The sequence below is a fragment of the Ovis aries genome, chromosome 11 (assembly GCF_016772045.2).
Source record: "Ovis aries strain OAR_USU_Benz2616 breed Rambouillet chromosome 11, ARS-UI_Ramb_v3.0, whole genome shotgun sequence".
In the NCBI taxonomy this organism is placed as follows: Eukaryota; Metazoa; Chordata; class Mammalia; order Artiodactyla; family Bovidae; genus Ovis; species Ovis aries.
Window position 1 is genome coordinate 31,577,694 of NC_056064.1, and position 11,829 is coordinate 31,589,522.

Sequence of the window (11,829 nt, forward strand, 5' to 3'; positions counted from 1 at the left end):
TGTCGGCTAAATTAAGTCATGCGGAATGTTTTCTAAACCCCATCAGGGCGGAGTTTCATACCCAGAAAACTCCACTGAAGCTTCCTAAATTATCATTAACAAATTCCTTGGCATACTAAAATGTCCCTATGTTTCACTGATTTGAGAGAACTATTCGGACATTTTAAATCAATATGAATAATTTCCTTTTTAGAGATTTTGAATAAACTTGTTTTCTTAAGCTTTGCTACACACTTGTCCAAACGAAGAAACCATTGATTACACTATTTCTGGGATGTAGTTTAAAAAGTACCATTAATTTTCTTCCATAGAGAGAGAAATGCATTGAAACGTCCCAGCAACAAGCGTTTTAAACTATCAAACTCAATTTCCAAGAGATTTTTCTCCCAACTTCCCATCAGCAACAGACTTGTGCCATCATCAGGACGGTAGGGGGCGCTGCCACAACAAACTATTCTGGCAAATGGAGAGCAACTTCACTTGGTGAAAAAACAAGGCTAGATTTGGATGATTCCCCCATATCAATGAGCATCTAAAAAATAGTGTACAGATTATTATTATTATTTTTTGCTTGGAATAACTCACTTCAGGGCTCAAATAATAGGGTTTTCTTTCTGTTCCTGTGTGTGTGGGGAGGGGGGTGGCATTTCATAGCTGTGTGTTAGAAATCCTATATTACAATTTTGGGACTGAATCAGGAAGGTCCAAAAGGAATCCCTTTACCTAAAATACTGGCTAAACACAAGAGCTAAAACGTGCCTAATAGATGGTGTTGTGTGTGATTTTCTTTTTCATGTTTAAGTCTTCAGTCTTTTCCACAAACATCTAAATTCAAATTCAGAATCAAGATGAAAGAGAACTGTGGCAAAATTTCATTAAATAATCGCATAATCCAGCCTCCATAGGTTGGACTTTTTTAATAAGAGTTTTCCATGTAATTGAGTTAAACTTAAATTTATGCATCCAATAAAAGACCATTGCAAATGGTAAAACAAAGACATTGCTCCAACACTTAGAAAATTAAATTCACCAAACCATGAAGTCTACTGTGCAGTTATGTTTGTAACCACCATAAATTGCTTTATAAAACTCCTCTACCCAAGTAAACAATCCAAGGAGATATTTACTCTACAGCATGCATCCAGTTTCCAAGCAAGAAAGCAGCCTAAAAGTTTATGACTTTTTCTTCTTTTTTTAAATTGCCTTTCCCTTCTAAAAAAAAAAAAAAAAAAAAAACCAACTTGTGTTTCTAGTTACCTTGAAACCTTCCTTCTCTTACACAAGCTCAGAAAGGTCCACGGAAAATAAGATCCAGCTCTCTGGATATACTGTACCCTCAGATACTCATCTCTGAAACGGGAAGAAACAATCCTACTTTGTGGAAAAAAAGTCTATGTGGCGAAACAAAAATATAGGGGGTTGGTACTAAATATTTCACTATACATAAAGCACCTCAGAGTCCAACATTGTCTTAGATGTTTTGTGGCAGTCGGCTTGAAATGTGTTCACTTACAGCCATGTACTGGGCCGCATTCAATGCAAACTGCTTTAGATAAGAGTTTTAGGGGGTCTTTAATCACTTCTTTCTTGTGTCCTTGATGGAAAAAACAGAGCTGCCTTTGTGCTAAGAAGAAGGACCTGTTGTTTCCAGATTCAACAGGTCATTTTTATAAGAACTTCCCAGAGGATACAACAGAAATGACAGAAACACAAGGGGATTTTTTTAAGTGGCTGATGATTTTAAATGATATATATCCCATAGCACAGGAAGGCTGTTTGTTTTTCTTTCCAACAAATGGAAAGTTACTGTTTGAAACATGTTTAATGTTCAAGTTTGACTTTTAGGACGAAACCGTTTTCTCCTGAGTTGGGTTACTGTAAATTTGCTTCCTGTGCTTGACTCTCAAGTAAATAAACTTGTCACATCATGTCCATTTCTCTTTGGGGGATGAATGGCTAATTGAGTGGGCTTTTGAAATATACTTAAATGGTGTTGTAACTTTTGTAATATCATTTCAGTTAAAATAATAAGGAGAAGGCACATTTAATGGACAAGATAAAACTTTAGAAAATGGGAAATTCCAGCATATTTTTCCTTATGCTCTGAGGAGAGAAAAAAAGCACCAATATTTTATGGCAAACAAAACCCAGGTGACACTAAGATTTATTAGAGTTTGGCTTATTCTGTTATTAAAGGTGGTCTGAATTTGAGAAGACTGGCAAATTTAAGATTAAGATCTAAATCAGCCTTGTTTCCTACACTGCATTAGGAGGATTTTTTCACGGCGTTACCAAAATTCCTATTTTTCCTCCACTTTTCTTCCTTTAACAAAAATTTCGGCTACCTCATTTATAAAGGGAATTGTTTGAAGATCTTTAGAAAAGTTTCTGCCAGTCCAGAGACAAAAGGTACTCTTTTCCACAAATACAGAAGGCATTGTGTACAATTTCCTTGCCCTAAACAAAAGTTATTGCCAACAAAGCCTTTTTTAAAACACACTCACATACATACCCCCAAACCTAGAGTCTAGTTTCTGACACTTTAAGTGTCTGTATTACTTACCACTCGGAACAATTATCTATATCACTTACCACCCAGGACAATTCTCTGGCAAAGAGTTAACATAAGTAAATAAATAGGCGATGGCAAAGACTGCATTAACCCCAGGGAACCGCCCAGAAGATAAAGGAGAAACAAACAGGTTTCCTTGGGGAAAGGATCCACTCACTAGGTTACTTATCTAGTAATTGGTGAGCAGGTTTCTAACTTGGCAGGGACATTTTCTCTCTCTCTCCTTCCCACAGAGTAGGAGAAAATCAAGAGATGGGCTATTTGGGGAGAAAGGAATCCGAAAACCTGAAGAAAAATGTCTCTAAGGCCAAAATATCCACCGCCCCCCACCCCGGCCTCATCCACTTTACTGTGGAAATAATGTCTATATGGCAAATGGAAAATACAGGGGTTTAGTACTAAATATTTCTCCATATTTAGACAGAGGTAGGGTGGGGGAAAGACCTCTCGTCTTAAGGACAGCTACTGGTGACCCTCTGCCCACTGATGAAATCTGGGAGGGAGATGCACTCGGTGAGGGTCGCCACGGGCTCCTGGGGCCCCCACCGCGAGCCCCGGCCGCCCCCTCCCTGCCCCAAGTCCGCTCACCGGTACCAGGCGAGGCCCTTGTCGTAGCTGCGGTCGAAGAAGTGGGGCTCTGCGCCCACGGCGCGCACGTCGGGGTGCACGCGCAGGAACTCCAGCAGCGCCCGCGTGCCGCCCTTCTTCACGCCGATGATGATAGCCTGCGGCAGCTGCTTGCTCCCCTCGTCCAGCAGCAGGGCCAAGGTCCCCGGCGGAGTCTCGGCCACGCTGCTCCCGGCCCCGGAGCCGCCGAGACTCCCCGCCAGCCCGGGGGGCTCCTCTTCCCCGGCCGCCTCCTCGCGGTCGTCTCGCTGGGAGGGCGGCCGGCGCCTCGGCCGCGGCCGCACTTGCAGGAGGCGCTTCCTTCGCGCGGCCGTGGGCCACGCGGCCAGCTCCCCCGGGCCTCCGGCCAGGACGCCGCGGCCCGGGGTCCCTGCCTCCTCGCCGCTGCCCGACCGCCCCACGACGGGGCCCGATAGGGTCTGGCAGCGCTCGGCCAGGCAGTAGAAGACGTAGAGGGACGTGAGCAGAGAGCAGAGGGTCAGCAAGAACTTGCGGAAGACGCTGCGGGACAGCGGCTCGGCCGAGGTGGGGTGGGCGCCGGCCGGGCCCGGAGGGGCCATCCTAGCCGGAGGCAACGTCGGGCAGCGCGCGGGCCATGCTAGGCCGGGACTCCGCCAGGTGCCGGGACATCCTCCGGGGGCTCCTGCGCGCTGGACCGAGGCCACATCGCCCTGCGCCCCTGCGGCCGTGCGAGCTGCCCCGGCGGCAGCAGCCGGGGCTCCGCCGGGAGATGGAGGCCCCGGAGCCGCGCGCGGGATCCCAGCCTCCGGTCGGTCGAGGGGGGCGGGAAGGGGGACGTGATGCCGTGCTTAAGAAACCATCGTCTTAGACTCGCCCAAGTCCTCAGCCCGGGGCCGCGCTCGGCGCCCCAGGTCCCCGAGAGTTGCCGGAACGGGGATCTCGGCGGCGGGTGGCGAAGGAGTGCGTCTCAGCCCCGGGCCGGAGCAGCCTCTCAGCGCGCGTCCCAGCTCAGCGATCGTGCATCCCTCGCTCGGTCCTGGAGAGCGGACGCGCGGCTCCCGGGCCACTGGGCTTCGCGCGCTCCAGACCGCGGTGGGGACAGCGCCTCCAAGCCGCCGCTTGCTCGGTGTCCGGCCCGCCTGGGTGCGCGCTCCCGGCCCTGGGGCGAGGTCCCCCGAGTCCCTCTGCCGGAGCGGGAGCCAGAGGGGCCGCGCCCAGTCGTCCGCTCCTCTCCGTGCGGGCCCGGCCGCTCCGGCGGCTCTCGGCCCCACCTGGGAGCGGCGCGGCTGAACCGGGCTGCGCGGGACCCGTCTGCAGCCGCGGCCACTGCGCTCCCCGCCTCCCCGCCGCCTCCCGGGCAGTCGCCGCCGCCACACGTGGAGCTCCGAGGGCAGCAAACTTGCCGGTGACGTCAGCGGCCGGGGCCGGACCAGCCCCCGGAGGAGCGCAGGGGGGGCGGGCGGGTGCGCCGGGGAGAAGGTGGCGCGGACCCCGCGGCGGCCGCCCAATGACCGCGGAGAGGGCGGGGGCGACCGAGGCGACGCCCCTTCCCTACTCCGCCCACCCCGCCCCCTCCACCCCAGCCGGCTGCCTCGCCCCCTCGGAGCCAGGCCGGGTCTGCGGCGGCTCCTGGGACCTCTGACCGGCAGGCGCGGGGGCCGGATCCCCGGGACCTGACTTCCACCCCGCGAGGCCCGCGCTCCATCAGGGGCTCCCAAACCACTCCGACGCCACTCAGCCCAGCGCAGCCCCGACCCCTCCGATGCCTGTCCTCGGGGTCCCTCCCACCAGGGTCGCTCCGTCCTGATCCCGGAGCCGCCAGCTCCCCACCTCCGCCAACCTTCGGAAGTTTCGTTGGCGGCGGTTCCCGGGACCGTGCCGCGCGCCGCGCCCCCGGCTGTCCGGGGCGAACTGGATTCCTTCGCTGCGGCTTCGCCTCCTACCTACCCTGCCGTCCACTGCGGACTCCTGGGCGAAGCCTTCTGCCCGCAGCAGCTTTTGGTGCTTTGTAGTTTTTTTCATTTCATTGTTTCCCGAATGTTACTTTAGGATGATCAAAGTTTCCCTGGACCTGGAAAGGACCAACCTCTTAGGAAATGAGCCAATAACTGAATCAAATGGAGAAATTCAGAATTTTTTTTTTAAAGAAATCAACTCCGATTCCAAATCCATAGGCCCAGTTTTTGATGAAGGAATTCTTTTAGTGTTGTTTGTACGTGTGTGTGTGTGTGTGTGTGTGTGTGTGTGCTTTCGTGCGCGAGCGTGCGCGCGCCCCAGTGAGGAGTTAAATGTCTTCTCCCGCAGCGGTTTCCTGGTTCGCTGGCCCCCCCTGACCCTACATCCTCTCCCCGCGCTCCTCAGAGAGCGGGTCAGAAAGGCCTACAAATCGCCTTGCTGTTTAATGGAGGGAGGTGGCCCGTGGAACCTGCATGAGGTGGTTTTTAATTCCAATCCGATTTGTTCCTGATTTCTTGGTTTCCTGGTCTCAGCAGGATGCCCCACAATGTGGGCGGTAGCCTGGCCACCCCACCCTCACCCTTGCAGGCCATGCGGGCGGCTTTCGGGGCGCCCGGTGGGTGCTGCCCAGGGCTGGCCGCGGCCGCCGAGCTGGGGTGCGGGGGGGGGGGGGGCTCCTGCTACCCAGTGTGGGGACTTGGCCCGCTTGCCTTCCCGCGTTCCATCTGATGTGGAAGTGAAGTCTTTATAACCTTTCCAGGGCGATCTGGCGGTTTCTGACTCTGGGTGCCTGGGTGGAATTGCTGTATGTGTGCCAGCTGGATAAATACTCAGGGCTGGACGTGGTTTTCTGTTTATGAAGTGCCAATCCCAGCCTTTTCTGTCCACTGGTGAAGAGTTTGTTAGGTTCTGCTGCCATAAAGCAATGAGCTTTTACAAGGATGAGCAGTAAGTCCTGCCAAGCTTTAATGCCTCATTGTGTCCTAATACTGGATGTCAACAATCTAGTTGAGCTTTAATATATTTTAGTTTATCTCTAGGTGTTTCAGTCTGACTTGCAGAAGTAAGACCAGGAAAAAAAAAAAAAAGAAGAAGATAATTTTAAACTTATTCTGAAAACATGTGCAATCCCATAAATGTTTACAAACATGGTTGGGTTTTCCCATCTGGAAATGGTGGTGGCCAAGCTCCCTTCTAGCTTCAGCTCCAACATGGCTTTCACATTCCAAGTACAGGTATTTCCTTTACGTGGGTATTAAACACACACCCTGTGTAGGAGACTGGGGTTCTCAGAACCACTCACACCATATCTAGCTCTAGGGCAGCCCTGTACCTTAGAAATAAAACATAAGCCGTGAATACAAGTCCCATAGGTCATTTTAAATGTCTAGTAGCCACCTTAAACACGGTAAAAAGAAACAGGTGAAGTTAATTTTAGTAATATATCCTGCTGCTGCTGCTGCTAAGTCGCTTCAGTCGTGTCTGACTCTGTGCGACCCCATAGACGGCAGCCCACCAGGCTCCCCGTCCCTGGGATCCTCCAGGCAAGAGTACTGGAGTGGGTTGCTATTTCCTTCTCCAATGCATGAAAGTGAAAAGTGAAAGTGAAGTCGCTCAGTTGTGTCTGACTCTCCGAGACCCCATGGACTGCAGCCCACCAGTTTCCTCCGTCCATGGGATTTTCCAGGCTAGAGTACTGGAGTGGGGTGCCGTTGCCTTCTCCTACATACCTAGAAATGAGATTTTAACATGTCAATATAAAAATGACTGAAGTCATTTATGTTCTTTCCTTTCATACAAAGTCTTCAAAATCCAGCATGTGTTTGGCACCACAGTGGCCAAACCATCAAGGAAGCCGGAGAGCTGGGAAGCCTGTTGATGTCAGCTCTCCAGGTGAGCCTCCTGGAGCAGAAGCAGGGGGTGACATGGATCTGGATGAGCAAGCAGCCGATGTCCTGCATGTGGGGAAACACAGGTCTTGCTGCTGAGTCGCTTTAGTCGTGTCTGACTCTGTGTGACCCCCGAACGCTAGAGTGGGTTGCCATTTCCTTCTCCAGTGCATGAAAGTGAAAAGTGAATGTGAAGTCGCTCAGTCGTGTCCGACTCCTAGTGACCCCATGGACTGCAGCCCACCAAGCTTCTCCGTCCATGGGATTTTCCAGGCAAGAGTACTGGAGTGGGTTGCCATTGCCTTCTCTAACACAGGTCTTAGGGGCTTGTAATCTCAATGAGACAAAACATGCACACACTCTTTAGAATGCAACAGTACACTGTTCCAGCAAATGACTGAGTGCTACCCACTCACCAGATTCATATCCAGCTCCTGGATGTGCCCTGAAAGATGGCCAAGATTTCCCAAAGCGGAATTGAAGAAGGACCTTGTTGAAGATCGAGTAAGATTGTTGCAGGTGGAGATGAGCATAGTGGCATTTCCAGACTGAGAAATGAGCAAAATTATTATAAGACCATATGAAGAAGTGTTTTTACCACTGTTTTTGTTGTTGCTTAGTCACTAAGTCATGCCTGACTTGTTCGCGCCCCTGTGGTCTGTAGACTACCGTGCTTTTCTATCCATGGGATTTCCCAGGCAAGAATACTGGAGTGGATTGCTGTTTGCTTCTCCAGGGGATCTTCCCGACCCATGAACTGAACCTGTGTCTCCTGCATTGGCAGGCGAATTCTTCCCTGCTGAGCCACCGGGGAAGCTGTCTTACTGCTGTTAGTGGCCAGTATTAGTCTCTGAAGTTTGGAAAAGAAAGGATGATGAGGGAGAGAGACTAATGATATTTACTAAAGGCCAGGTAGGAGCTGGGGCTTGCTCCTAGCAGGTCTTACTCTGAGTGGATGCTCAAGCCTTTTCTTGCCATTTCCAGTGTTGAAAGAGGCCAGAGTTTCCCCAGCTACATCTCGAATCCTGGTGGGTATTCCATAGCAAAGTATTCTGCAATAGAATAAATTCGAAAGACTGTACCCTCTTGGGTATTCCCAATAGACATTAGCATGTTACAGTCTCTGAGATGACGTTTTAGTAAAGATACCAGTTAAATTTGCTTCATCCAATGTTTTCCAAGCCTCTTGGACCATGGACTCCTCTTACCCATGTCCTATCCCATAACATTAATTGTTCTCAGAACATGCCTCAAGAAATGTAATCCTAAACTTTATAAAGGCTTGCTGTTGTCAGGAACCTCAGAGGACAAATGTTTTCTGAACAGACAGGGGCCTCAGCTGCAGATAGTGAGGGCTGGCTTTACTTTGAGACCAGGTGGGGGACATTCCACCCATATATCTGGAATTTTCTTTGTTCTATTATTTCTCCAGGGATCCACCTCCCCTGAGGGACAGGACTTTAACTAAGGTCTTGACAAATGGTCATTTTCATGAATTACTGATTTGGAAAAAAAAAAAAAGTAACTGGAAAGGTTGATAATTACTCATGTATCTTGCTTCTGTTCTGAGTCAATTCTTTCTGATTCTGTGACATATGAAAGAAATGGGTGCAGGTTTGGAAATACACCTTATCAAGAGGTGAATTAACATGCAAAAGGATCAAGAGACATTTTCAGTAGACTGATCGCTCAGGTTCTCAAAATCGCCTGGGTACAATAAAAGCTAAGCATCAGAAGAATTAAGAACAGTTAATTGAAAAATGGTACCTATTTACATAAATTACAGGGAGCTAAAAGTTGAATCAAGGTGGGTTATGTGAGTTTTTTGTTTGTAATGTCTTCTCTGTTTCTTTTCTGAAAGTAGAGGATGCCCAGTTCAGTTCAGCAACTGAGTTCAGTTGCTCAGTCATGTCTGACTCTTTGCAACCCTGTGAACCGCAGCACACCAGGCCTCCCTGTCCATCATCAACTCCATAGTCCACCCAAATTCATGTCCATTGAGTCGGTGATGCCATCAAACCATTTTATCCTCTGTCGTCCCCTTCTCCTCCTGCCCTCAATCTTTCCCAGCATCAGGGTCTTTTCAAATGAGTCAGCTCTTTGCATCAGGTGGCCAAAGTATTGGAGTTTCAGCTTCAACATCAGTCCTTCCAATGAACACCCAGGACTGATCTCCTTTAGGCTCAGTACATAATTTTCTTTGTTTCACTATAATATTGGTGTTTCTTTTATTTAAAAGATATCATAGGGTCTTCCCTGGTGGTCCAGTGGTTAAAACTTTTCTTTCCAGTGCAGGGAGTGTGTGTTCGATCCCTGATCGGGGAGCTTAGGTCCCTCTCAGCCAAAAAAAAAAAAAAAAACAAAACATAAAGCAGCCGAAGCAATACCGTAACAAGCTCAATAAATATTTTAAAATTGGTCAACCTTAAAAAAAAAATAGTTTTTATGGTAGAAGATCCAAACCGAGTTAATCTTTTAGGTGAACTTTAGAAGGATGTGAGGCGTAAACAATAAACGTGAATGATAAGGTGATTCTGAGTGAGTTTCCTTAGTTTTCCACTTCTAGAGAAGATTTTTAACCTTTCCTGTATTGCAGGAGAAGATATGAGTCAGAAAAAAAGTAGAAGAGAAACAGGCTTAAGCTTCCTGTCCACCCTCCTCCAGAGATTATGTCTGGCAGGAGCTAGACTCTCTAGATGAGCCGAGGGAATCTGAGAGCGAAGGAGACTTGTGCAACGGCCTCCAGGGAAACCCAGAGAAAGGGCAAGCCTCAACGATATCCCCCTCCTCAGAGCAAAGCAGAAGGGCTGTGGGATTCCTTAGCAGGAAGCACCAGCAACAACTCCCCCCCTCAAAACGCCAGAGTCATGGAAGAAGCAACAACCAGGAGGCAGTGGGGTCCAGATAAGGATGCAGGGTCTGGAGAAGCCTAGAGGTCAGGAACAAGGCACGATGCAACTGTGATAGGCATGCGCTGTGACCAAGGACAGGGAGGACAAAGTACAGCTCGTCAGATGCCCAGTGGACAGTAACAATGGCGCAAGCTCAGATTGTCTGTGATGTCTTAGCATCTCTAAGACCAAACAAGAGATAACAGAGTGGGAGCAGAGGGACTGGTAAGAGGATGGGAGCAGGGGAGACAGAAGGAGACCCCAAAGTTACCCAGAATGGACTATGATTACATTTTTGCCACTTGTTAAAGTGAAGTCGCTCAGTTGTGTCTGACTCTTTGCGACCCCATGGACAGTAGCCAACCAGGCTCCTCTGTCCATGGGATTTTCCAGGCAAGAATACTGGAGTGGGTTGCCATTTCCTTCTCCAGGGGATCTTCCCAACCCAGGGATCGAACCCGGGTCTCCCGCATTGTAGGCAGACTTTACAGGCTGCCTCAAGCTTTACAGTCTGAGCCAATTTTTTTTTCATACTTTAGAAAGCTGAACTGAATTTCCATTTTTAGTGTGTATTTTAACAAATGGCAAAAATGTAATCATAGTCCAAGGGTACCCAGAATGGACTATGATTACATTTTTGCCACTTGTTAAAATAGGCACTAAAAATGGAAATTCAGTTCAGCTTTCAAAAGTATAAAAAATTTACTTTGTGAATACTTGATTTCCAACTTGAGATTTTTTTGTGCCCACTACATTCTCTTAACTACTACAAACCAGTCAATCCTAAAGGAAATCAGTCCTGAATATTCATTGGAAGGACTGATGCTGAAGCTGAAACTCTAATACTTTGGCCACCTGATGGAAGAACTGACTCATTGGAAAAGACACTGATGCTGGGAAAGATTGAAGGCAGGAGAAGGGGATGACAGAGGATAAAATGGTTTGATGGCATCACCTATTCGGTGATGGACATGAGTTTGAGCAAGCTCCGGGAGTTGGTGATGGAGATGGAAGCCTGGCATGCTGCAGTCCATGGGGTCACAAAGGGTCGAACAAAACTGAGTGACTGAACTGAACTGAACTGAACACTGAGGGCTTCCCCAGTGGGGCAGTGGTAAAGAATCCACCCGCCAATGCAGGAGTTTCAGGTTCAATCCCTGGGTCTGGAAGAGCCCTTGGAAGAGAAAATGGCAAACCACTCCAGTATTCTTGCCTGGGAAATCCCATGGACAGAGGAGCCTGGTGGGCTATGGTCCATGGGGTCACAAAGAGTTGGACACAACTGAGCAACTAAACAACACACTCTCTGAAGTAGGTATGGACCACTAGGCTTAGCTCATTAGAACATGCCTTGACATACTGAGGCAAAGTACTTCTTTCAACAAATGGCTTTTATTTTACTTCTTAGTTCCAATTATTGTTTCTACACAATAGTATACCCTTTCCAGACATATTTAAGCAACTGGGTGCAAGATTCATTCCTGCTGATAGTTTCTGCACATGGACTTGGTCGTTTTATCCATCTGATCGCACCCCATCTCTTTAGCATTCTGCCTTTCAACTTCGGGCATAATATTAACTGGGGCTGCAAAGATAAAGCTTATCTTTACTAATTAAACACTAAAAGCCCAAGCTCATGTCTGAGCTTTTTACAGCTTAGCCTCTGACACAGCTCTCACCCTTTTAAAGAATGTGGGATAATTCAAATCCCGGACTGTATAAGAATGTGGTTTTTATAGACCCATTTGCCCAGAAAAAGAAATAACATTCTAGACATGGCTCTATAGTGATTTTAAAAAGTAGTTTCTTCTTTGTATATCATTAGATCTCTTTTTTCCCTTTATAAACAGGGAAATTCAATCTAGTGTACTAAATATCCTAAGAGATCATGAACAAGACAGAAAAATTACCTGGAAATGGGGTGTTCTGAGTA

The 11,829-nt window shown here is 48.4% G+C and overlaps 1 protein-coding gene across 1 annotated transcript in view; it reads right to left on the bottom strand.

Moving 5' to 3' along the window:
- Positions 1-4,523, bottom strand: part of HS3ST3A1 (heparan sulfate-glucosamine 3-sulfotransferase 3A1) — an 84,778-nt gene extending 80,255 nt beyond the window's left edge. The window contains exon 1 of the mRNA XM_042255686.2: positions 3,161-4,523. Within this exon, the coding sequence (XP_042111620.1) occupies positions 3,161-3,759 (599 nt within the window). The 5' untranslated portion in view covers positions 3,760-4,523. The remainder of the gene's footprint in view (positions 1-3,160) is intronic.
- Between the last annotated feature and the right edge of the window lie 7,306 nt (positions 4,524-11,829).